This window comes from Anguilla rostrata, chromosome 4 (assembly GCF_018555375.3).
Source record: "Anguilla rostrata isolate EN2019 chromosome 4, ASM1855537v3, whole genome shotgun sequence".
NCBI lineage: Eukaryota > Metazoa > Chordata > Actinopteri > Anguilliformes > Anguillidae > Anguilla > Anguilla rostrata.
Window position 1 is genome coordinate 13,205,449 of NC_057936.1, and position 24,990 is coordinate 13,230,438.

General features: G+C 46.5%; 1 protein-coding gene across 7 annotated transcripts in view; it reads left to right on the forward strand.

The window, feature by feature from the left end:
* Positions 1 to 24,990, forward strand: part of lpp (LIM domain containing preferred translocation partner in lipoma) — a 245,716-nt gene that overhangs the window by 212,516 nt on the left and 8,210 nt on the right. For all 7 annotated transcript variants that reach the window (XM_064330754.1, XM_064330756.1, XM_064330757.1 and 4 more), the window contains one exon: positions 4,995 to 5,164. In XM_064330754.1, the coding sequence (XP_064186824.1) occupies positions 4,995 to 5,164 (170 nt within the window). The remainder of the gene's footprint in view (positions 1 to 4,994; positions 5,165 to 24,990) is intronic.

Sequence of the window (24,990 nt, forward strand, 5' to 3'; positions counted from 1 at the left end):
GTGGTTCTTATTGTTAATCAGACAGATATAGGCCTACAATGAATGAAAAAATGTGTTTCCTTTTACAATGTATTCATTTGTTTATGTACAAATAAGGTTCAACTAAAATGCTTCAAGAGAGGTGTTCCTGATGGCCAGTAACTTTGCTTTAATTTATCAATAAGGCAGATGAGTAGTCATTTAAGTCAGTAACTGTTTGGGATTAAAAATAGTAAAATAGTTTTATCATGTGACAGTTTCATTCTTGAAATGAATCCTCATTCAGTTGTTCCCTACCCTGGGCCCAGCGAGTTTCACAAAGCCCTCGCACCCGAGCGCAGCGCGGTTCGGGAGACCGGGCGGGGGCAGGCCGTGCTAGCGCCCAGCGCGAATCCTCATTCTACCGCGAGGCGGAGCGAGGAACTTAGCCTCCGCGAGTTTGCCTAATTTTTAATTTTATTACATCTTTTTTTTTCCATGCCCTTTTCTTCGGTTCCCGGTGATGTGGGATCAGACGCGGCCGCGCGCTCGCTCTCCCTCTCTCGCGCAGTTTGAGCGTCCCGTCTCCGAGGGAAGCGAAAAGAGACGCAAAGTCAAAAAAAAAAAAGAGGGAAAGACCGCTGGAAAGTTGAGCGCTGCCGCTCGACGCTCCCCCAAACCCAAACTGCAGGGATTCACTGCCGCTACAAACGCGTTAGAAATCCATTATTTACAGAGTGCAGTCGGAGGGCTCTTTAATCTTCTCCTTTTTATCCAATTAAACTGTCTTACCACACTAAGCCTCCACCAGCTCGTCTGGAATGCACTGCTGTTTTCATTAAAAACATTTTTTTTTTACTTTATGTATCACATCATTGATGCTTCTGAGGAAAGTTGAATAGAAGGCTGAAAGTGTGTAGTGTGTAAATTAACCCTCCCCGCATTCTCTGTCATGCTTGTTATAAAGGAACAATTTGAAGTATTTAAAAGAAATAAGCTTTGTGCTCCATTCCCAGTACAAAGGGGCATATGGGAGCTCTCTGTTCTTTCATGCAGAGAATTCCCAATGCCCGGCAAAAACTGCTAAAAAAGTATTTGGAATCATTTTCACAGGATAAATACGGTACTAGTCGCATTCTCCTCCTACATTATTTAGAAAGCCTCTCTGTTTTAGCAGCCTCTCGAAATTGAGAATGCTTGTTATAGCAGTCACTGGAAATTATTGATGAGAAAACATAAAATGCACTCCCCTGCTTTATTTTACTGGACATATCATTTTTTTTAAAACTCGAGAGCAGCGGTTTGACGTAATTCGTTTCCTGGGCTTCGCTATGAGATTATGTTATAATCGTTGCTGAGCTGTGACTCTAGGTTAGAGTGAGATAATTACAACCCCAAAGATCTTTATCAGATCTCAGTGCTGTTATTGTCCTCTGAGTGTATTCCTACTGATTACATGTCACTGCAGCCACTCCAAGCTATTTATATTGTAATTAAGTAAAAAAAAAAACTAACAAGACTTCTGACTTACTCTGTTACGGTAGGGAAGTTAAGGAGCTGTGAAATTGTTTGCATAAACATACTGCATAAAAAACGACCTTGAGTCATGAAATTCAAACATTGTTTTTGTTTTGGCATTTCATTGTCATAGCGGTAAATGCATCTGTGCCTAATGTAAGGGCATATTTACACATGCACATCTGGGGCTTTAGCATACTTAAGCTTATATAATTACAAAGAGGAGGGCCATCCATGCCCTCTACCCACTGAACTTCATCCATTCCCCATAGAAATGTCAGGTCACGCCATGAGGCTTTTAAGAACCTGGTGTGTGTAACCTTTTCACTGTGTGAAGAGGGAGCTGGTCAGCAGCACTGCTGTTGAGACTCGCATCACAGCAAAGCCGAGGGGGGCCAGCGATGTCCGGCTTAGCTTGCAGAAAGGGGACGGGTGGGTGGGTAGTGTTGTAACTGTAATATATGAAAGCGTAATCGCATAAACGACACAATGCGGCTTTTGAGCTAGCTTCCTCTCTCAATTTTCCCATAGCCGTGACGGTGTGGAGGCGCTTCAGGAGATGAGAAACTCTTAAAATGTTCATTAAAATAAATGCCGTGCGTATGGTTGTTGGGTGTCCGACCTTGCGAGGTGCTGAAAGATAAAGGATTTCCGAGACGTTTCGCCCTTTTACAATTTGACCGGCGTCCATTTGGAGAGTGAATTAACGATCTTCCTATCCACTTATTAATGGTTTAATAGTGTTATTACTTGGTAATAATGTGTGTTTCTAAATAGTTGTAAAGGACATAAACATGATTTTAAAAAGCCTGTTTATATCCTTTATAAATATCTAAAGGTTGTTATTTGCAATTGTTGGTATCTGTATTTTCAGCTGAGGCCACTAACAGTATATTCAGGTTCCATATGATAGATTGACAGAAAGGAAACAGAGCGGTGGATATGTGTGGCTTCAGATACTGGTTAAGTGCAGGACCATTCTTTAAATAGTCCTAAAAGATGTTAACAGACCGGTTTATGTTCTTAAATATTTAAATAGACAAATTATTGCATAGTTAAAACACTTTTAATAAACAGTAAGTAGAAGATAAGCTGCAGTTAATGCATTTAGATTTTTTCGGTTGTTGGTATTCCACTATGTTAAAAGGTAAACATATTTCTAAACATAGATTCTATACCCTTAAAGGAATATCATTTTTGAATCATTTCTAATCTTAAAGAGGTTTAAAACCCATTTACAAGCTTCTTAGAGACGATCTGTTTTCATGCATCCTTTTTTTTTAAATGAAATAAATTGGCAGCAATGTGTTAATCCACTGTTTAGTAACACTGTGAACATGGTTTTCAAATGGTGTGAATGTCAGTTTTTTTTTTAAATATACAATTTACTCAAGCTATATTTATAGTGAAGATAAATATTTTTGTGCATTAAGGTGCGATTGGCACTTTTGAAATTGATGAGCTAATTTTGACAGTCTTTCCTGAACTCTAGGTAAATTAAAATTATAACCCTGGGATTGGCCCAACAAGCCACTGGAGTGCAAATGAGAGAGCATTGTTTTTCTGAATTTACCTGATGCAATTGCAGGCAATTTCATGGAGAATAAGGACTGAGTAATTCAGTTGTGCCGTTAGGTTTTGATTTTGCTGATGTATCTGTAGTTGACTTCAAACATAAATTTGTTGGAGCGTTCCGCAGACACAATAAATAAAAGTTTTGTCCACCTTCCATTTAAAGTAAAAAGTAGATGGAGTTGTTCCATTTTCGAGTGTGTTATATTTCTGGGTGAAGTTTGTACCTCGTCTTTGCTCCTATAATGTGCTTGAACTGCTCACTTCAGAGCACAAAGTAAGTCAGATCATAACTAAAACAATCAAAGACTAGAGGGGAAGAGCAAAAGAATAGAAAAAACAGTAGAACCAAAGTTAAATTAATTCGCAATATCTCAAATTTTCTTTGCAAGATTATATCCGCCTTCAGATGTATAAAAAGAAAACATTCAGAGATATCTCTTCATTATTTTAAGCCTTTATTTTAAGATACTGCTAATTAAATTGCTGGTATCATTAACTGGTTTGAAGATATCGTGCATCTTAAACTCAATTAAAGATATCTTCAACTCAATTAAAGATATCCAAATGCCGTGTCCTATAATATGCAATCAGGCTCACTCTCTTACAAAAATCTCAGCACTGTTGCCCCCCCCAACACAGTCGTAGCTACAGATTCTGTCATTTATCGCTAATGAATTTGACTCTTCATACAGGCTGTTGCCTTTATTCTTCAGATATGAACATGGAATGTAGCAATATGTCTAATCTAATATAATTGTTATCCCAATTATGCCATCTGCTTGGTGTGTATAATATTTGTGAGGGTAGCAAGAGTGGGTCTGTCAAGAATGATTCATTTTACTTTTGTAGAATGAGTTACATTTCTTTTTGTGCTCTCCTTCTGTTTGTTCTTTATTAGCTTGCATCCATTTGAATATGAATAGATGAAATATGCAAATAATGTTTCAGTAAAGCTATTGCAAATTGAGATGTATACCAACACATCATTCTTTCACCATTGTTTTCTTCTAACTTCCCCATGTATTCATAAAGCTTTCATAATTCATATCAAATCTAATCTTAAAATGATAATTCTAGTAGTCATTAGATCATATATTACAGTACCGTAGAAGAGCTGGTTTGAAGATGCAAAGCCTTTATAAAGCAGATATAAGTTTCTTATCTTTAAGCTCTTGATCGTGCGTGTGGCGAGTTTGTGTGGAAATAGTAATAATAATAATTGTGACGTGCCACTGACAGTTTGCGGGGGCACGGTGGTGCAATGAGAAGGTACCGAGTTCGAATCCCGCCTGAGGTCCTTTCTGTGTGTGAGTGAATAGTATGTGGGCCCTGCGATGGACTAGTGACCTGTCCAGGGTGTATTCCTGCCTCTCACCCACTGCATGCTGGGATAGGCTCTAGCCTACCCCAGCATGCAGTCCAGTGTGAACAGGAACATCCGGTTCAGAAAATCGATGGATGGGCTGTTCGCAGTTGGCACATAAACCGATGAATTTACTGGCCATGGTCGGCACTGGCATGGCATCAAAGTACTCTATCAGAGTTTACGCCAAATATTTGGCTGTGTATCCAGCTCTTCCACAACATCTTTCTAATGTAACTTGTTGCCAGTAGACTGCAGCCCTGGACTCTATCCATTAGCTCACACTTAATCGCTTTGTGGTTGCAGGTGTAGTGGCAGGGGCGCTGCCAGGGATTTTGGGCCCCATGAAAAGATTGCACATTGGGCCCCACAACCCCAGGTTACACCATCCCTCCACAATTACAGCACAATTTTTTGAGGGCCCCTGAGAATCAGGGCCCTTGGAATCATCCTAACCCACCCCCCCCCCCCCCCCCACCCTTCCCCATACGGCACCCCAGTGTAATGTAGTGTGTGCACATTCTCAGTTATGAGGAAAACACAGAATGTGACGTGATCTCCCCCCCCTCCCTCCCCACAGGTAGCTGTTCCTGCTGTGGAGAGAACGTGGTGGGAGAGGGCAGCGGCTGCACCGCCATGGAGCAAGTCTTCCACGTGAGCTGCTTCGTCTGCGTGGCCTGCAGCCTGCAGCTGTGCGGGAAGCCCTTCTATGCCGTGGAGAAGAAGCCGTTCTGCGAGCCCTGCTACATCGTGAGTCCACCTGCCGGGCCTCCTCCTCTCTCTCCTCTCTCTCTCCTCCACCTCCTCCTCCTTGTCTGCGCTCAGTTAATATCGTTTTTTCAGCTCAGGTATCGGTAAATCAGAGAGTCTCAGCAGAGGCCTAAATGTTACACAAAGTCTCACTGCGTGTAAATGCTTTGAAACATGCAGTGCTTACTCTTTGTCGTGTGAGGTGCAGTGCGTGCTCTTTGTCGTGTGAGGTGCAGTGCGTGCTCTTTGTCGTGTGAGGTGCAGTGTGTGCTCTTTGTCGTGTGAGGTGCAGTGGTGCTCTTTGTCGTGTGAGGTGCAGTGCGTGCTCTTTGTCGGTGAGGTGCAGTGCGTGCTCTTTGTCAGTGTGAGGTGCAGTGCGTGCTCTTTGTCGTGTGAGGTGCAGTGCTGCTTCGTTGTCGTGTGAGTGCAGTGCGTGCTCTTTGTGCTGTGTGAGGTGCGTCGTGCTCTTTGTCTTGAGTGCCAGCCGTGGTCTTTGTTGTGAGTTGCAGTCGGAGCTTTTCAAAGCGTGAGCAAGCAGTGCGTGCTCTTTGTCGTGTGAGGTGCAGTGCGTGCTCTTTGTCGTGTGAGGTGCAGTGCGTGCTCTTTGTCGTGTGAGGTGCAGTGCGTGCTCTTTGTAGTGTGAGGTGCAGTGCGTGCTCTTTGTCGGGTGAGGTGCAGTGCGTGCTCTTTGTCGTGTGAGGTGCAGTGCGTGCTCTTTGTCGTGTGAGGTGCAGTGCGTGCTCTTTGTCGTGTGAGGTGCAGTGCGTGCTCTTTGTCGTGTGAGGCGCAGTGCGTGCTCTTTGTCGTGTGAGGTGCAGTGCGTGCTCTTCGTCGTGTGAGGTGCAGTGCGTGCTCTTCGTCGTTTGTGTGACTATACAAACTCATTAATCGCTGAGTGTGATTTTGGAAATTACATCAGTTATCACGGGCTTCTGTGTATTAGCCCAGAACACTGGCTTTGCTTTTGGATTCTGCCCAGCGGAGAGACTTTTCAAAAATAAGCCTGAGACAAAAGCAAGGCCAATCAACAACAGAATCTCAGAGTTTTATTAAACACAGTAAAACCGGGGAAGATCGTAACAAAGCCAAGGATGCCGTTCACAGCAACAAAATGACCCGGTAGACCTACTGTTGCTCAAATGAAAGAAGAAATTACAATGCGTGAGTCTATCATTAATTCACTAAACTGAACTAACTGATCTCGTTCATGTCAGCCTTTGGGGGGTAAGTAGCGCAGTTGCTACTTGCATACTTTGCTTGCAGCTTTCTCCTTGGTTATTATTTTGCCTCCAATGGCATAGAACCTGTAACATTTCCAAATGGCACTCCCGAGGAGCGGTTGAGTTGCAGTTATTCTTGGCTCCTCCATTTCAAATGTGTAGCCTACAGGCTACATGGATAACATGACCCACACATGAACCTTTTTAGGCTGCCTCACAGTTATACCCTCCAGACAAAACAATAACATGGCTGGCTGTTTGTCTCTCTGCTATTGAGCGCTACCACCAGCACAACACAGATGACTGCAGAGCACAACTGGGCTTCTTTTTTCATTCAATACATACATTCATACATTTTTCTGAGATTTGAAGTTTGATTATTGAACAAAAAAAGGTGGCAGCCCTAGTATGGAGTTATTATGGGAAAATCTATGCCACCTCAAGCCAACCGCCAAGACCACATGATTTTAAATTAGTTTGAGGGGAGGTAACTAACGCAGTTAATGCACGCAGCTTGCATGTAACTATCATTTCAACTACAGTCACATAATTAAAATGAAAAGATTCTTCTAGTTGCATTTATTGTCATTACGCTCAGATTCGTGGAAAAAAAATGAAACCCCGTACCCCTGAGACCACAGTGCAGTATAAGAACAACTATAGAGAATTAAAAACAGAAATAAATACAGGAATTAACATTATATAAAGAGACAATTAACAATAAATGAAAATTATGCTATTTTCCATCTTGGGCCATTTATATCAAAGTAAAATTGGACAGCATATAGCCCATGAAAACAGTTGAATTTTGAATAGGATAGGATCATGCATGTTTTGTTTGGGAAAGCCCTAAAATTAGCAACTCACTATACACTGGGCTGAGACTTGTGCCACAGACCTGGCTGAGCAGGCAGGTGGCACAGGTGTGAATCGCAGACTTTGCCAACACCAAAATTGCAATGCGCTGCACCAAAATTCCAGTGCACTGCACCAAAATTGCAATGTGCTGCACCGAAATTGCAGTGCACTGCTTGATCTTCACTGACACCCCCAACAGAACCTCTGTTCCCACCTTGGCACACAGCACACCAAACGGGCCCAGGTGCATCAAATCCTTGACGAAAATGCCACTTTGCCAGTGCGACAGCTTGCCACGCACCATGCACCGCCTGGAAATTATGGCCCGCTCAAATCGCACTGGTAACTTAAAGCGAATATATAGAAATCAATTTAGAATCCAAGGATTAATTTTCTTTGCAGATTTGAAACTAAATGACGACCCTCCCTCCGCTCCTTCCCTTTTTCAGCCAAAAATATCCTTTAAAAATTCTCTTGTTTCTTCAATCAATGGAGCTCATCAGAAACAGGAAATGAGTGAAGGTTCCTGTAATATGCATGCCGCACTTTCTGGGAGTTGATGAGTTGGAACTTTTCTAAGAATCTTGTGACACTTTTCCCGTATCTTTTGGTTACGTAATAGTATGTGCATTTTGTTTCTGATTTCAGGGTAAAAACTATTGTGGGACGCACAGTCAGTATACAAGTGTGTTTGTATATGTCGCTTTAAGGATTAGCTGATAAAAATTAGTTCAGAATTTTTTTCCTTTTAGTTTAATTGTTATCATAAGATTTCTTTTTGCTTTCCTTAATGTAGTTTTCATTCATATTAAATGCTTGTGCAAAAGAGTAGCAATGATTGAATTAAACAAATAGTGTTGCTCAGAAAAACAAACATTTTTATTGAAATTTTAAACTGTGACAATATAAATGCTGCTAAAAGTGAACACTTAGCTTATTGATTGCAGCTCAGCTTACAATGAGTAGATTCTTGCCTGTCACATTGACTTACAGTACGTGTTTATCTTAAATCATTGACTTCCTTCAAAGAAACTCTCACACATTCTTGAAAGACAGCATTGACGACTGATCATTATGAAGCAAACAAAATGAACACACCAAGTCAACATTGGGAAATCGGAGTGTAGAATTAATTAATTATGATGAGTGCCTTTTTTGCCTTTTTGGGGGCTTGCACTTATGGTTTCATGCAATTACTAACTGTCCAGACAGCGCTCACAACACTAGGGGGAAGGTGTCAAAAGCGATCCTGTCTCAACAGTTGCATCACAAGGCCTTTCACGTCTACGCTTTATGCTAGCTTATGGCAACGGTGTCAGTTAGGTCAACTGGCACTGAAGTTGCGGAGCGCAGGGCTGACCCTACGGAATGGCTAAAACCTTGCGCAGGGATGTCATTGGAAGCAGTGGAAGCTTGCTTCATTGAAACACTTTCAGAACTTTTGCTGACATTCAAATTTTCCTTGGCTTTGCTTTGGAAATCTTAGTTCTGCTAAAGGCTAGTGTAACTGAGCAGGGTTCACTAAGAGGGAAGGAGATTTCGACATGAGTTTCTCGTCTACGCATTTTATAGTTCCTACTGGAAGTTGGTTCGTAGACTCCCACAGGCGCAAGGAGCTTGAAATGTTTTGGACGATGCGTTTCTGCTTCCCTTGCTTAAATGAGGTCAGATCACCTCTTGGTTGCGGTCAACCCAACATGAGCCTGCATGCTTAGTACTCTTCTCCTGAAATTTATTAGCTGAGCGAGTGAAAGAGCTATATTTACCTTTGCAGTTCTATGCTCTCAGCTTTGTAATAAGGCATATGTATTTCCAAATGAATATAGATGTTGATAGGGTATGTTGATAAATGAAATGTCAATCCTCAGCATACATAAACATGCAGTATTATAAGAACTTCATTCAACAGTTGATGCCTGGATTAGGGGTGCAACATAATGACATTTTTGATGGGTTTTTAACCAAAGTTTTGAACTTATATTTTATAGGCAGTTATAATTCTGCCACTTATATGGGGACATTGCACATAGCAGGCAATTAATTTGCATCATCAAATTAGTTATAGCACATAAATTTACTGTCTGGCCGGAGCTGCATGCTTTAAATGCATGACAGCACTGGTTTCAGATTTAACATCAATTACCCTTAACTGAATATAAATCTCCTTTGATGTCAATAGATTTCTGCAAACTACAAGTTAATGCTGCAGATTCTCTCTCTCTCGGTGCATGTGCGAGTGTGCGTTTGCCCGTGCGAGCGTACGTGCGTGTTTGGGCTAGGGAACCCTTCTCCCTTGTCGCAGTTTCAGTTTGACTCCGGTCTGTTTCTGGGCACAGGTCTTTCTCAATCCCGCTCTGCCGCAATCCGGGACACCAGGAAGTTCGCATTGCTTCCTGGAACGCTGACAGATTCAAAATAACCCTCGGTCTTTTCGGGCGGCCGGCGATCTCGACAACCCGCCACGCTTAACCTCCCCCCCCCGCGTCGTCCTCCCCCGGCTCTGGGACGTTCAAGCGCCGAGGGTGTCGCCCCGAAACGAGACCGGGAGGCGAGCGGAGAGTCTAATGGTGTCAGAATGCCGTTCGCCCAGCCCGGGCCGCGTCTGGCCCTTCCGCTCAAAGTATTGACGAAAGGCCTTTGGAGATGCGCTTGATTAGGCTGGCACGAGCCCCCCCCCCCCCCCTCCAGCTGCTTGTTAGTTAATGAGTCGTTCGGGCCGTTTTTAGATCTGTGATATTTCTCTTGTCTCCGCGACCCCGGCGACTCGCGTGGGGAGCGCGGCCGCGCTCGCGAGCCGTAATTAATTTGATTTGCTGTTACCGCGATGAGCACAAGCACGTTAGCGGAGAGGGGCTCTGCTTGAGCTGAGGGCTGCGTGAGAGCACAGCGAGCGCGCGGTCCTCCACAGACTCACGGAGCAGACGAGAAGAGATCCATCACAAGCACTGCATCTCAGTATGGCGAGCACATAATGTTAAAATAGAGGTCATTCGTATATATGAAGCATAGTGATTTTTTAAAATAGTAATTTCTGTATTATTCCGACCCTTAAAAAAAAGGTCTGGAAATTAAGCCCTCGTTGGTGTAATTTTCCTCAGTAAAGTGATGAAGTCAGATGGCATTCAAGTACAATGGTTAAGGAACTGGACTTGTAACTTTGCTTTCTGCTGAATTGGTTCCCAGGTGGGGCACTGCTGTTGTACCCTTGAGCAAAGTACTTAACCTGAATTGCAGGTTAGGCATGTAAAACATGAGCTACGGCAGTTGCTCTCTGCAAGAGTATCTGCTAAATACTTAATGTAAATATGAAAAGAATAGTAATGATAATTACATTGGAAAACAATATTCTGTAAGTATTCTCAAACACATTAATGTGGTTTTCCTCTTCCTACATATTCCCCCTGGTGAATACCCAGGAAGATAATATTCTACTGTACATGTTAGCCTGGAGGTATACCTTCCTTTTTAATACATAGATTTGCAGTTGCCGGTTGGGTTGCTGTACTGAAGAAGGAATAGCCTGTTCAGTCTACTGAACCTATTGTATGTGCTGGTTTGATTTAATTTAAGGTGCTTGAATGTCAAGTTTTCTATAAGTTCATCCAGTCTGGGCACTGTATTGAATAGGACGTTTAAAATGTATGTCTGATCTGCCAGTTCTACATCTATGCTTAAATCGCCTCCATCCAGAAGCACTCCAGATGATTGTATCAGTCGGTGCTGGAAGTTTTCCAACTCTAATACATTCTCTGAAGAGGGCCAGATAATTTAAGAACTTTATTTATGCATTTCATCAGCATAAATGTTCTTCTGGCACAAGATCAAAAGGAAGGGGGAAAAAATCTGAATTTCTTAATGAAAGTAATTTCTTCTTTTATTCGCTTCCTCGGGGTCACACGCCTCTGTACGATTAGGGAATGAACGTGACACTTTAGTCTCTAAAGAGATGTGTCATTCCCAAGCGTGAAGAGGAGAACGGGAACTGAAACTTCAAGTCGGTCTAGGAATCACTAAGATAATAAGCTCCGTATCACGTTTAAGTTTTCAATTTAAAGATAGGCCCGTTCAACAGATGAGTTCAGCCTTTCAGCTTTTAAGTGAACAGAATTGTGACTCTGTAGCGGTTGTTGCCCTGATGGCCAGATCTGTTTTCTGTTGGGTCTTTATAAGCCTTAATTATTAGCCTTCAAGAAGCATGCATGTACCCTCCTAATCAAGATGTGGCCTTTGGCTGGTATACTACACAGCTAATGCAATGCTTTTTTTGTAATTCCTGTTTTTATTGTTATTAATTGCTCATGTTTGCATATTTGCAGAAATAATAAGCAAGCAATTGTGAGCATTTAAAATTTATGATGTGGCATTCAGAAATCATTTCTACATTTTTCAAAAGTTTAAACATTGATTCTGAACATTTAATGTTGAGTACAAAGTGTTGTATAAGTATACATGTTTTTAATTAACATTTACATGCACGTAAATCAGTACATAAACTGTCCTCTGTAATAGCCAAATTCTTTGCCGAATGTCTATTACTGCCTCATTCAGCAGTGTGTCGTTGCACTTAAAATGGCATCAGGTTACAGCCTTGATTCCCAGGAGTGATACAACAGTTGCAGCCTTTTGTGTGATTTCTTTGGTAAATATCCATATGTATACATGGATGATATGCAAAAGGTTAGCCTTGCGCATCGCCATAGTTACTCTATAAATAGCAAGAAAATAGAATGCTTGGGATCCAAGTTGAGCATTTGCTGATTCGTTCCTCTGTTGCTGTGGTGACACCTCGCTTTTTCCTGGAAACCGCAGCAACGGCACGCCGTTTCGGCAAGCCTAGGTGTCCCTTTCACTTGCATCCTCCAAAAGCGTTACTGTTCTCTGCAACGTGCTGGAGAAATGCTGGCTGGAGAGTCTTTGTATGTCCTGGCGGGCGGTTTTGGGCTGCACTGACTGGGCATTCTCTTGCGCTCTTGTAAAGCCCATCCCTAAACCCCCCCCCCCCGCCCCATCACCCCATCCCCCCACCCACCGGGTCCATGCACGGCTGAACGGACCAGCCTCATGCCAAAGGCACAATCACCACGGCCGTGACAGAACACCTCCAGTCAGGCGGGGTTAACTGAAGGTTAACCTCTTTCATTATCCTCATTCATTTATTTAGCCGAAGAATTATGTCAATAGCTCGAGGGAAGACTACTGTGGACCTTCTTTCCTCCAGCACTGTTATGTTTCGCTTTGATAGTAGGCAGTTCAGTCGGTTCACTGAGAGGTGTTCCCTTTCTGTTAGCACCTGCAGTACATTGAATACTCTGCATTAATCTCTCTATCCAAAAATACATCAATATAGATTCTATTTATGGCCAATGTTGAAATGAATTATGCTGGAATGGACGGAGCTATTGCAATTGAGTAATATTTCATTTATGTATCAAAGTGGGAGCTCTTTAACTATTTATCAAGGTAGTGACTTTGCATATTCTGTGGGCCAGTCTCGCCTGGGCGGTACGTTTCGCAGGCCCTCCATCTCCTTCCTGTTGGGGTGGGTTAGATATCATTAATTTCTTTCAGTACAGAACAGAAACTCTGTCAGCCCTCAAATCTCCTCCCATCTGTTTCCTGCTCCTCTCGCTCCCCTATCTGCCCGTCCGCAAACCTCCAGCCGCGCGGCCGAGCGGCGAAGCGCGGGGCAATAATCGCTCATCGCCCCCCCCCCCGGTCTTCCGGTTTTTCTCCGCGAGAGACTTATCGCCGCCCGCTCTGAATGCTGCAAGATGGAGATAAACCCCACGGCCGCTCAATTAATCCCCACTTTGCCTGAAGTGGCTCCGATCCGGCTAGCGCGACTCCGGCTAGCGCGACAACAGGCCGTCTTTTGTCTTCGCTGGCCATTGCACGCGAAGCGGGAGTCGCTAACAGGATCGAAAGCGATCGCGCACCTTCTCGACCCCGCGAGCGCTACTGGTCCGGCCCTGCGGCACTTTTTGGCGTGAGGTCAGACGGTTTTTTGCCGCGGGTCTCTGGGAAAACGGTGGCAGGCCAGAGCTCTTTGTCGCCTTGGCGTGACTTTTCTCCCGAGCTATCCCGAAACCTAAGTTCGGGAACCCGTTCCCTGGCTGCTTCACCCTAAAAACAGCCCCGATTAAGCAAACGCTGCTCTTGAAGTCGTTTGGTTTCAAATTAAAAGGGACAGGCTCTGTTCCTTGGTAACAGTGACTGAGTGCGGCAGGATATAGTTGAGAACATTCAAGGAGAGCGTTTTGGGCAAAAAGCTGAAACAACGCAATTCCAGTTGAGCGCAGATGTACCGCAGACAAGCGGCTGCCTGAAGCTGTCAGGCCTGGGCAGTATCACGCGTATGCGGCTAAGTGCGGGATTAGGCCCGACCCTGTTGTGCCAGCACTCGATGACTTGTGCAAAGTTGGGACAAAATGGAGGAGCACTTAATCCTAACTGGCTTTAGCAGAAGAGCGAAAGCAGCAGACGGCTTTATGTATGTTGCGGCATTTTCTCATTTTTATTTTTATTTAGTTTTGTAAGTCAGGCTAGTGCTAGCTCACAACTTTAGCCCCGAGGCCCATTTTCTAGGCTTCTCTTCATAGAGGTGGCCTTTCGCATGGAAGTAACAGTGCGGTATTGATGGGACTGCCACCTGAGCTACGAATTGCATTGCGATTCAGGACTGTCGGGTCATTGACGGTGACAGTGGGCTCGCACTTTACATAGCCAGCCAAAACACGGCTATCTGCTTTAAATTGCCTTAAACTTGACTCATTCCCATAGGAGTCTTTCACCATGACCCAAGAAACTAGAGACCTCAGTTATTTATATGTAAGGTTTACGTTTATGCCGTAACTGCATTTGCTGCACATGTGGCTTGTTCTGTTTAGGGTTATGTAGACTTTGTCTTTGTTAAAATGAACCTGAGACTTGCACTGCCGCTTTTGGGTCTGACCCCTAGCTCAAGACCAGATTTGACATGTTTACTTTTCTGCATAAATATTTAGCAACGCACTTTTTTTTTTTTTGCAGCTGGGAGTAATGGAGAAGCCATTTCATTCTGCTTTGTGGTCAGGCCCCCCTCGACGAGCACCACACCGCAGACTGTTATCTATATTTACCATCTCCCAGAATCCCTCCTGACTGACGCAAGTTAGAGGCTGCGATGGGGATTTTTTTTCTTCTGATTCTTTAAACAAGTTCATTTTTGGCACGTTGCTGGGAATTATAATGATCTGAAGTATGTGCTCGGATCTGCATGCGGTTAAGTGCATTTGACTCTACTGCCCTTCTTCTCACAGGTTTAAGCACAATAAATAGAGTTTCAAAAATAGTTCACACACATATGGCGCAATTATACAGTATGTGCAGAAGTACATCAGTTATGCAGTGTAGAACTATGCAAAATAGAACTGTGCGGGAAAGTGTTTTTCTATTTCCAGGCAGGAATGGAAATAGATATATATATGTAAGATCCTCTTGTTGATGATAAATTCTGGACCTTTCCGATTTTTCCATTGATAGAAGGGGCGATACCAAAGCAAGGGTGAAGGTTTTGATAAACAGCTGTTTTGTCAAGAGAAGAGGATGAAGACTGAACTTGAATACATTTTTATTTATTTATTTTAAAAAAATAATAAACCCCAGGTAGCATCGGCACTTTCAAATGCGACCCGGCAGCGAAACAGCGCCCAGCTAATTGCAGCCCGATTGTCAGCCGGTCTCTGGGAGTCAGAATTAAAGGAGCGGGGCGTAACGAGGGATCATTTTCGCCCCGCGGGACTGCCTCCGAGGGCATGGGCAGGACGTCTGCTCTGCCCTCCGCGCCGCGGCGGAGAACAACGGAATGGCGAGAGGCGCGCTTCGTTCCCTCGCCTCCCCCCGGACGCTTCCAGAGTCACGGCGTTGTGTCCGGCCCAATGCGGGGCTGATTGGGCCGCTCGAGGTGTCAGATGTCTTGTCGTGTGCGGCGGCGTCGTGTGCGGCGCGGCGCCCGCGTGGGGGCCTGCCTCCACCGCTGACTGCGCATCTTAATTGCCTGCTCGAAATAGCCGCTCTCTAATTGGAGGCCCTTTTGTGCTTCACCCCCCCAAGGCCTTCACCTGCTAATTTAAGCGGATTTGCTCAACCCGCTGTGCCTGTGACCTCTGTGGCTGAGGGCTCTGGTCAGGCGGGGCGGGCTGCTTCCCAGTACTCGGTCACAATCGTTGGTTGGCGCCTTACGCAGCTGCCGGAGCGGATTTGGGATGTACGGATCGTGAAAGTTCAGCCGAGGCCCACCCACCCGCTTCAACGTTCCGGAATGTTCCGGACTGGAACGTTCCCTCGCTTTTTTCCTTTTACAAAGACAGTAGTTTTTATTTATTTTTTTCTCCCTGGCTTCACAGTAGCGTGGACGACGTCCATGCCGCACGGAGCCATTTCCCTCTGCCCTGCCGGGCCTGTGCAGCGATTCAGGCCCACGTTTTGCAACAATAAGCGCGCACTGCAGGGCCCCTGCTGCCTGCTGCCGTCGAGGCCCTGGCGTGTGAGCACTGCCTTTCCCCTCTCCGCTGCCCCGAAACGTGGAAACAATGAAGCGCGTGCTTATTGTTACGGAAAAAATGCCTTTGATTCACACTGCGCACTTTCATGTTGCCAGTGACTCCGCGTTTGGCTATGCAGAATGTTTTCCATTTTCGACTGTAGCTGTTAGAGTCAGAGTCTGTACAAACAAGTGGAAGGAATATCATTCGCAGGGCACAAACTCAAAGAGAAAGACCACTGAATATTATAACGGAGCTGTTCCGTGGAAGAGATGGGGAATTATGCGAACTGTAAATACGCTGAATGATTAACGAATATTGTTGGATGAAAGGCCGCAAGTTGAGACGAGCCTTCACATTTTTTGTTGACGGCCAGATCAGTGGACGGATGTTTAAAATACAGCAAATATTTTATGATCAGCATTAGCATTTTGTAATAATTTTACTCCGAGGACTTCTACAGCAATGCACTTCAAAAGCAGGCAAATTGCTTTCCATGTAAGATTTAAGAGCAAGCGTCTGAAGATCGAGGAAGCCAGGCTGAAGGGCCCGAGCAAAATTTAGCATTTCGTATTTAACGGTTTTTTACAATGTTGTGCCTGGACTAATGCCGCTCAGAAATTGGTACAATCTTTTGAAAGGCTTTTTGCGAGAACGGGTGTGCGTTTATGGGAATGAACCCCCATAAAAAACATTTACACGCGCATAAACCGTAACCTTCCTTTCCTAGGGAGCGTTTTTTGGGAAGGGCGTACGCTGAGTCACAGACGCGCGAGCCGTAATAAACGGGCCCGCCGTAAAACGGGGGTGTGGTAACCCCCCGCGACAACCGCCGGGGGTCACTTTTGGCGTGCCTGTGGGCACGGCGTGCATGGGGCACGCCGAACATGCGGAACCGCAGCCTGGCAAGCTGTGGGTCCAGGCAGCACCGGGGGCTTCCCGCCGCGGCGCAGTGGCCAAACGGGTGTGGGTACGGAGCCGGCACCTGTGGCGCGGAGTCTCTCCGGAGCGGACCCCCTCCCCCTCCCCCTCCTCCGAGCAGCGCCAGGATTTCAGACGCTCGCCGCTGCCCGGCCGCTAAGCCCGCTGCCAGGGAGACAATTCAGCGATCCGAAGGTGTTTACACGTTACCACGGCGACGAAGCGCCAAGCCGGCCTCGGTGCGAGAACCTCAGGGTGGGTGTTGCCAAACGATTGAGAATAACTGAAGTAGTCGGTGGCAATAACATGAATGATTCAGGGGCCAGCTCAATTGCTGCCCATTGTGGAATTACCACATTGTAAGTGTGGGTAAATACTTATGAAAGCCACCCATCTGTAATATTGCAATATTTATTTTTACTGATGACGACAATGCAGCAAAACCAGGGAGGCAAAAAAGTTGGTTTCCAATTTACTATATTTTCTGAATTATGGACCTGTTAGTAGTAGTACTATTAGTAGTAGTACTGGTGGTAGTAGAAAGTAGTAGTAGTAGTAGTAGTAGTAGTCGTAGTTGTAGTGATTATTACCCTGCTGCTTAACAGGTCAGAATTTACAATGCCCTGGATTCAAAGTTCAGGCGAGTTTAAGGGCGAATGTTGACTGAATCCGGGTCACTGCCTGCGAGGTCTGCGGCCGTCGGCTCCGGGCGGAACGCGGGGATGAAAGGCGGAGCCGTCAGCAGGCAGAGCGAGCGGAGCGGCGAAGGCAGCGGCTCGGCGTGATCGCGGCGCACGGGTGCCTTCTGTTCCGGCTGCAGGGCTCCCCGCGCGGCCCGGGTTCAGCTGGAGCCCGCCGACCGTCCCCGCGCCGGGCCGCTCAGGATCGGCCAATCGCGGCGGGGACGGGTCGGGGGGTCAGGTCCTCATTAAGACCCGCCGCCGCCGCCGTACGCTCGGGCGGGAACGCGGCTCTCCCGCGTCCACCGACTCCCTCATCAAATATTCATGCTCGTCTGCGTCGACTCGCTGAGATGCAACCGCGCTCTGTATATTAAGACGTGATTAACTCGCCCTAATTCCTCAAAGGAGAGACCCAATTAGAGAGCGCTTGCATGCATTGAATTTCAGTTCTTAGTTTCTTCAAACTTGTACACCAGTTTTGACTCTTTCATGTGTGGGCGCTTAGATCATATGCATTTTTTTTTACATTCCAGTGGAGCAGGATGCTATTTTGCGGCTGCTTCAGGCAAGTAAGTAAGAACCTTCAAGCTGAGGTAAATAAGTTTTGTGATTAAAACACGCTTTCCTCTTACAGTATGTAAGACACTTTATCAGTGTAAAAGAGCACATAGGGTGAACTTTGAGGGGAAAAACACACGTATGCTTCTGCACCTTCAGGTTAATGACAGGTTTTCTCGAAAAATGCCAGGTATTTAAAAAAATTAGCTTCTGGAAAAGCGTTTAGCGAAGTGAGCTGTGTCGATGCACGAGCACACCCACAAGACTGATTTACATAAATTCTAAGTACCAGACGATCTGTCTTTTATCACATAACTTTTAAACAGGTTGTCATTTTAATAACTTTTGCAATATATGACAAGTGTGTTCTTAATCTGTGAGCTCTGTGTGGTGTGCCAGTCCGTTGGAAGTACCGAAGATAGAATTGATTCTTTCAGTCAGTGTCTGTGTCATTTCCAAAGGAGTCACCAGACAAAACAAAACCATGACCCCAACCTGACCTGCTACAGTGCTACAATTTCATCTTAAGTCGAGGCATCCCAAGAGGCTTCTGCCCGAGAGTTTGTCGGTTTCTCTCCGTAGCTGAGGCAGATGCGCATCCCATTGTCCAGGGGGCAAGCTCCAGGCGACTTAGGCCAAGCACAAAGCGAGAGGGCGAGAAGCACCGGACGGCACTTTGCGTTCTACGAGGTCTCTTCTCGAGTAGCGTTCATGGCATTCCGCCCCCTGTTCCAGAGACGGCCTTTAATTGAGTCAGGTAAATTAACTGTGCTGTCAGGAAGCTCACCCACCCCCAGACCTCCCCAGTGGCTGGACTGTCTATACATTTGTAAATCTGTTCGCTTCTACCATCACTGTTTCTGAAATATGCTTTCATTATGAAACAGACCTCTTTGAGAGGTGAGCGCCTCTGGGCTGGACAGATCCAACCACACTGTGTCTCTGGGTTACCACACCAAAGTCCCCTTGAGTGACAGCATTTTATCTGGGTCACACCAACACTTTCCATGGAATAAAATTCAACCCTTTTTGTCCACTTACCAGCATACGATTTGGGGTCATTCATGTGGAAACTTCATGAGTTGAGTTATGAAACTTTCACAATGTCTGTAGCTGGATAGGATCTTTTAGTCTGTGTTAAAACAACACGACATACAAGGTTTTTTCTTTTCTGATGTCATCTGTATTACGTGGACACTCCGAAGGTGCAGATAAGGGGGAGGTAGAAGGAGCTGGTAAGAAGCAAGAAGTTGTCGGGGGGGGGCGGGGGGGGGGGATGTTAGATAGTACGCAGCTTGAGAGTTGGCCGCACATCGGAGTGCACCACACCCCTCGTTGTTTGTTCACGTTTGTGCGAGTTGTAACGGGAGCAGGGTGGCATTGGACGGGCAGAATACAAGGCAGATCGGGCACATCAACAAAAATGCGAAGCAGGGGACACGGAAAGGGCGGCGGGGACAGAGACCTGGCACGCAGCCACCCCGTCACGGAACGTTCCGTCTCTCCGGAGCGCCGTTTATCCGAGTGACACTGAATCACTGGGAAGGGAGAACACTGCCTGGCATCGCGGCCCGGGAAGGCGGCAACCAGACTGCCTTCTCACGATCGGCACCGTTACCCAACCTCTCGCCGAAAGCGAGAGCAGAGTCTGGCCAATCGTCTGAGCGTTTCCCGTAGTCACAGTTTACAGATGATTTAATTTTTTTTTGCTATCCAGTGTGTTTTTTTCATCCTTCCTGTTTGTAACCCCGTGGGTTGTATTTTAGCAGTAGCGAGGGTTGACTGACACTAAGCTGAGGTGGCATGTGAGATAGACGGAGCACCGCTGCTCCAGCACTACCGGCGATGGCGGCCGGGGTCGACGCGACCAGCGTGTGGCGTGTGGTCTCTCTGGACACCCGTCCCCCGCCCTTCTGCGTCCTGAGTCTAGCCGGGGCTCTGGGGGGGGGGGAATGTGCGGGCCACCCACGCTTTCTTACCTCACAAGCTCCCGCCCGGAACCGGAGCAAGCCGCCAAAAAAATCGCCGCGGACCACGGTTTCTCTTCGCCTCAGAAGGCCTGAAACTCAACCGCGCGGCTCAAGCGAGCGGAGAACCTGCTCGGAGCGAAAACCGTTAAATACGGCGGCTCCGCGGGATTGCTCTCGAGCGGCGGCGGGACGAACACGTTAGGGCTCCAAACCGCTATAAACTGCGGCTCGCAGAAGCCGACAGTGGATCAGGTCTCAGCGGCTGAGGCTTAACCTTTGGAGACCTTCACTAATAACGCGTCACTGTTGAATTAGACGCATCGTATCGGTTCAGCGAATATAAAATACCTCGCGTTTACTTCGCCCGGAATACTATGCTACTATACCTGCTCTGCCCCAATTCCAGGTCTTGTCGTTCTTCTGCCCATCAGATTCGCTTTATGGGGATATTAATACACTGCACCTCGTCAGAAAGGGCAATCATTTCAATGAAGAATGAGCATATAAAAACAGTTCACATACATTGTGTCATGGTCATAAAAGCACACTGTGTAAATAATGTCAAGTAGTGGAAAAAACAGACGGTAATTTGATCACAATAATTATAAAATAACACTTATTTAATGAAGTATTGAATTAAATAATTACAAGAACCTTGGAAGAATGTGTCTTCTTTGTTCTTTAAAATGAACATCAGGTGCTCAGTTCGACACACGGTGGCAATAGCTTCGCTTTACTGTAGCAAATACAGAAGTTCATTGTGGTTTGGAACCATTCAATCGGTTGAGTTCCACGTCTGTGCCAAACAGAGAGAAATTCCTCGGCAAACTCATAAAACTTGTTGTGAGGCAAACCTGGACTTAATTTCTGATCAGGATGTTCTTTGTCTGATTTCGACATACGTTCTACAGACACAGATAGTCTTTTAAATCTAGCCACCGAAGACCAAGGGTAGCTTTGTAGTGGCATGAGTAGATTTGAAATTAGATTGTGTCTTACCCGAAGGCAAAGCCAGTATGTTTAATTTTGTTATTGAGCTTTGTTTTTTGTTTTATCTGCACCTAAGTTCATTTTAACAGGTACTGTATATTTGAAGCCAAAAATAGTGGCCTTCCTCAGTTGGGAACAAAATTGACCATAGGGTTTGCCTGCACTGTGTTGTTTTGTTTGATTTGTCTTTTGCCAACAGCCTTGCTTGTCGTCAGTTTTGGATAACATCCTCTGGATTTTCGCCTTTTTACATTTAGGGAACACAAGCACAGGAATGGTTAACATGTTGAGGTTAACAACATTATTAACATGTCAGTTGTCTTAGTGCTTAGTGCGCCTGAATGCACTGTAGCACTTGACAGTGTGCTATATGTTAACATATGTACGCTGTGTGCCTGTGTGTGTGTGCGTGTGCCTGTGTGTGTGTCTGTGTGTGTGCGTGGGTTGTTGGTGTGTGTGTGGTGTGCGTGGGGCGTTTTTTGGGTGTGTGGGCTGTGTGCTGGTGTGTCTGCGTGCGTGTGGGGTGTGTGTGTGTGTGTGTGTGTGGTTCGGTGTGTGTGTGTGTGTGTGTGTGTGTGGCGTGTGTGCGTGTGTGTGTGTGTGTGTGTGTGTGTGGTGTGTGTGTGTGTGTGTGTGTGTGTGTGTGTGTGTGTGTGTGGTGGAGACGAGAGATGAGGGAGGGGAGCTTTCCAGCCTCAGTTTCTTTCTCTAGAACCCCTGTCTCTCTTGTCAAGCTATGAAAAGGTTATAATTTACCGTCAGAGCCCCAAGTCTCCACGTCAGGAAATGAGCGTACGCTTCCGAGACTTTTCCCGGACTGTGGCGCGCGCCGCGCCGTTATTCGGACAGACGGCGGTGTCAGCCGCAGTTTGAGATCTGAGGGCTGAGTTACAGGAACCAGAAGCGGCGCGCGGGCGGCGGTGCGTTTCGCGGCGGTGCGTTTCGCGCGGCCCAGCAGCGGGATCGCCCGGGCGACCGAGAGCGTCCTTATAGGAAATTGAAAAGGCCAGGAGGAGAGGCCGCAATTGACTTTAACGCACTCGGTTCAGCGAGAGGCTGCCTGACCTAAATTCACTTTACCTCATCTGCCGGGACATTTGTTTAGCCTCCTGGGCAAACACTTAGAGAAACGCACGAAGCAGAAGAAAACGCACGTGCTTGCGTACGTCACGTTTATTGGGAAAACATCCCTAGACGTCTGCAGCCCTCTAGTGGCCATTTTCTTTCATTTTTTGCTCTTTCAAGGGTACTGAGCGCCGGTGGTTTATGGAGATTTTCCTAAACCATTTTTGAAAGTTATTACCAGACAGAAAATCCGAGCTCTCTAAATCAAACTGCTTTGACGTCAGTATAGACCCTCGGTAACAAAAAAAAAACAAAAAAAACCAGGCACAGTTTTAGTGTCAGCGTTTTAAAGGACAGAGTGGTCTACTCCTCCGTTTTAGGATACGTGTTTATGGATAGTTATATTAACCTGGGGAAGTGCCAGTATTTTTTTTTGTAATGCAAAGCATGAGAAAATGAAGGCCTTTCAGCCAAGTGCTGTAATCACCCAAGGGGACTTTGCACAGGCAAATCACGTCTCGGTATAACTCCAAGAAGGGAAGGCACTCCGGCGTCAGTATTCTGCTGCAGTTACTGGAATAAATCAGTTGCCATTGTGGGCCTTTTACTCCGTAGGTTCAGGTCCTAATGAGGGCTGTCTAAATGTGGAAAGCCCTGAGAATGTACAGGGGAATCCGGTAAACTTTCAGCACTCTGATGAAGCTGACTATGGTTTTTATTTAATATGCAGGATGGTGATGATTCTTTTGTTCTTTTTTTTATTTATTTTTTTCCAGGAGGTTTTTTTTCACAGACCCAGACCAAAGAGAAAAGTTGGTTGTCTGCTTTTAAGTTTTCAGAGGAGAAACATATACTAGTTTTCTTTTAGTTCTGCTGGACCGCACAGAAATAGACAGACAACATTGGTGCTCGACGTGCCCCCCAACCGAACGCGTAGGTTTGGGGAGAGACAGGGAAATCCCAGTGTTTTCATATGAATTCATTGCTAGTCTAGCTTGTGAGACTTCACATTTGAATATGCAAGACTAGGTGGTCCAGCAGTCTCCCCCCAACGTTGAAATGAAACCTACGCCTTTGCCCCCAACTGCACGTGTGGTTTTATCAGTTTCGCTTGGGCTAACAGAAAAAAGACCGTAAGCAGCCTGCAGTCCTCCCCTGCATCTTTCCTGTGCATGTCATGTATATCCTGCTTTCAGTGACGGGCAGAAACCTTGTGTGGGGCGCAGACTGCCGGTGTCGATGCGGGCCGTCCCTGCGAGGCTGGCCCCAGCGTGAATCCACAGGGTTGAGTAATCGGCTGAAGAGTCATTTAGTCACGTGTGAAAAGGCCGGGCCGGAGCGGCTCGGCACCGCCACACGCTCAGCCGCGGTGTGGAAACACCGCAGAGCTGTGCCAGCGATATGCCGAGCAGCCAATGGGAGCGCAAGAGCCTGCGCGCTGATGTCATCTGTCCCGTCTGCCTGGGATTCCTGTACCCTGAGAGAGAGGAGGGGAGAGGGAGAGGGAGAGGGGGGGATAGAGATGGAGATGGGAGAGAGCAAGAGAGAGATGTAGGGAGAGAGATAGAGGAGGGTAGAGAGAGGGAGAGGGGCAGAGGAGAGAAGGAAGGGGAGTGAGATGGAGAGAGAGATGAGGAGAGAGTCAGTCAGTGTGAGAGAGGGAGAGAAGCATGAGGAGAAAGGGGCCAGGGAGAGAGAAAGCCAAAGGTATGAGAAGGGAACAGGCCAGAGGAAGAGAGAGAGAGACAAGGAGAGAGCTGGCCAGAGAGAGAGCGAGAGAGAGACAAGGAGAGAGCTGGCCAGAGAGAGAGAGAGAGAGAGAGAGAGAGCGGGAGTCAGAGAGAATTGCAGATACAAAACCGTCCATGTCTGGGTTAAGAGCCTAATATCGGCCCTTATGTGCGTAATAAGTCATCTTCAGGATGATTACCAACAGATATTATTTCTGTTTGCCGAGTAATTGCAGCGCTGGTGTGGAAACCAGTTATAATGTATGAGAAATTGTGTTAGCCGCTGCCTGTTTACAGCAGACGTCAGTATGAGGGATGCTGCTGAGAAGCGTAATGGATTCGCCCCCCCCCCCCGGAACGCTTCCCCATCGGCCCGCCAGCCCAAACCTCCAGTCATCAGAACGCGGACATATTTACGGGCCCGACTCCTGGAAGACGGGCGAGAGGGAAAGCGGGTGAAAAATGGCTTTGTTTGCGTCGGAGGGAGCGGCTAATCAGATTCCCCTCCTCCTCCTCCTCCCCCTCCTCCTCCCGCTCCCCCCCTCTCTTCCTTCCCTCCGCGCCGCTCTCCGGCGGCTCGACGCCACGGAGTCACTCGAGGACAGCCGCTCGCCGCGCGTCTCTGACGTCTGGCGGGAGCGAGGAGCGCGCGGCCGGCCGGTGAGACGGCGACCGGGCCGCTCGTCCGAAGCTCGCCGGCGTTCCGTGCCCCTCGCCGGAGAGCGCCGCTCTCGGGTGTGGACGGGCCTCTGAGATGCGTCTCAGTTATTGTTAAACACGGCAGTTTACCCCGGTTATGGAGATGTACGGAAGAACGACCCCAGAGCGCTGGTTAAAAAGGCACAAAGGGAAATTAAAATGGGCACCGTGCAGTTTTGTTAATATTGCTCGTGTTTATCGAAAGCGCCTTTTCCACAGTGAGGACGTAACCTGTGAGTGCCCGCTCGTTCAGAAAGGGGGGGAAACCTCTCTCCTGCCAGTCCTCCTCTCTGCTCTTTTTTTGCGTGGCTATTTTTTGTTCCTGACAAGGGCGCTCCTTTCCATTATTGCGATGCGGTTTCGTTAATGTTCTTGTCCTCGGCATGTTTTTGCTTTAGAGAGCAGCCCTGATCCGAGGCTTGAATCCACATCTGAACTGAAGCCTCGGTGAATGCATGTATGATGCTGCACAACACCCCATCTCCCTTTTTATTATGCACCGTTGACTGTGCATTAATCACATTTGGAATGTCACTCACGCGCTTTGTTAATGCTTAACGTGTCAGTGAAAATGTGTCATACCGAAATAATAGCTTTCCTCTGAAGAGGG